This window comes from Cucurbita pepo, unplaced genomic scaffold, assembly GCF_002806865.2.
Source record: "Cucurbita pepo subsp. pepo cultivar mu-cu-16 unplaced genomic scaffold, ASM280686v2 Cp4.1_scaffold003780, whole genome shotgun sequence".
Taxonomy (NCBI): domain Eukaryota; kingdom Viridiplantae; phylum Streptophyta; class Magnoliopsida; order Cucurbitales; family Cucurbitaceae; genus Cucurbita; species Cucurbita pepo.
In genome coordinates, this window is record NW_019649779.1 from 1 (window position 1) to 974 (window position 974).

Genomic DNA, 974 nt, shown 5'->3' on the forward strand with positions numbered 1-974 from the left:
ATTTTTTTTTTTTTTTTTTTTCAGTTTTGAATTTAATCCGTCTAATATTTAGAGCTATAACTATAATAATTGTTATTGGTATGAGATTTACTGGCATTTCCATTTTTAAATAAACCATTGCTGAGCTTCCTCCAGTTCCACCATCCCCGCCGCCGCATGCGGTGGCTGACTCCAGTCACGTGGCTCACGTGGGATCTGGCTTTTCTCATCAGCCCATACACCTCCGGCGCCCGATACGTTCTGATCAACGGCCACTTTATCCCGTCAAAGAACGGATGCCGTTTGATCTCCGTCGCCCCTTTTCCGGAACCCAACCGTCTCGCTGGATCCTTCACCAGCAGCCTCTCTACCAGATCTCTCGCCTCCGCCATCCCCTCTTCCTCCACCGCCGCCCGGAACTTCACCGCCTCCGACGATGCTATGTTCCTTAATGTACCCTCTTTGTTCACTCCCTTAAACGGCGTCGTTCCGTGTAGCAGCTCGTAAACAAACACCCCAAACGCCCACCAGTCAACGCCGTTGCCGTGACCACCGCCGGTCACCAACTCTGGCGCTAAGTACTCATGAGTCCCCACGCACGATTTAGAAAACGCTGTCGTCGGCTCCGCCACAAACTCCCCGACAATCTCCTGCGATTCCGCTGCCGCCGTCCTCCACCCAAAGCAGCTAGTACTCTGTGGTCCCGGTTGAGTCCACGTATGAAAAGTGGGGACCACTTCGGACTTAAAACATAAGTCGAAATCAGAGAGCATGACGTGTCCATCCTCACGCAAAAGAACGTTCTCAGGCTTGAGATCGCGGTACACGATCCCAAGCGCGTGAAGGTACTCGAGCGCCACCAGAACCTCGGCAGCGAAGAATCTAGCCGCCGCGACGGAGAAGCGATAATTAGGCTGTTTGCGGAGGAGAGAGTGAAGGTCGCCGGCGGGGCAGTAGTCAATAAGGAGGCACGTGTAGTGAGAGACGTCGAGACG

The 974-nt window shown here is 53.2% G+C and overlaps 1 protein-coding gene across 1 annotated transcript; it reads right to left on the bottom strand.

The window, feature by feature from the left end:
• Positions 1 to 22: 22 nt before the first annotated feature.
• On the bottom strand, positions 23 to 974 carry LOC111786979 (serine/threonine-protein kinase WAG1-like; the record flags this gene model as incomplete). Its single annotated transcript, XM_023667155.1, is given in 1 exon segment — positions 23 to 974. A coding segment is annotated over 1 exon segment (933 nt), but the record flags the coding sequence as incomplete, so codon positions are not given.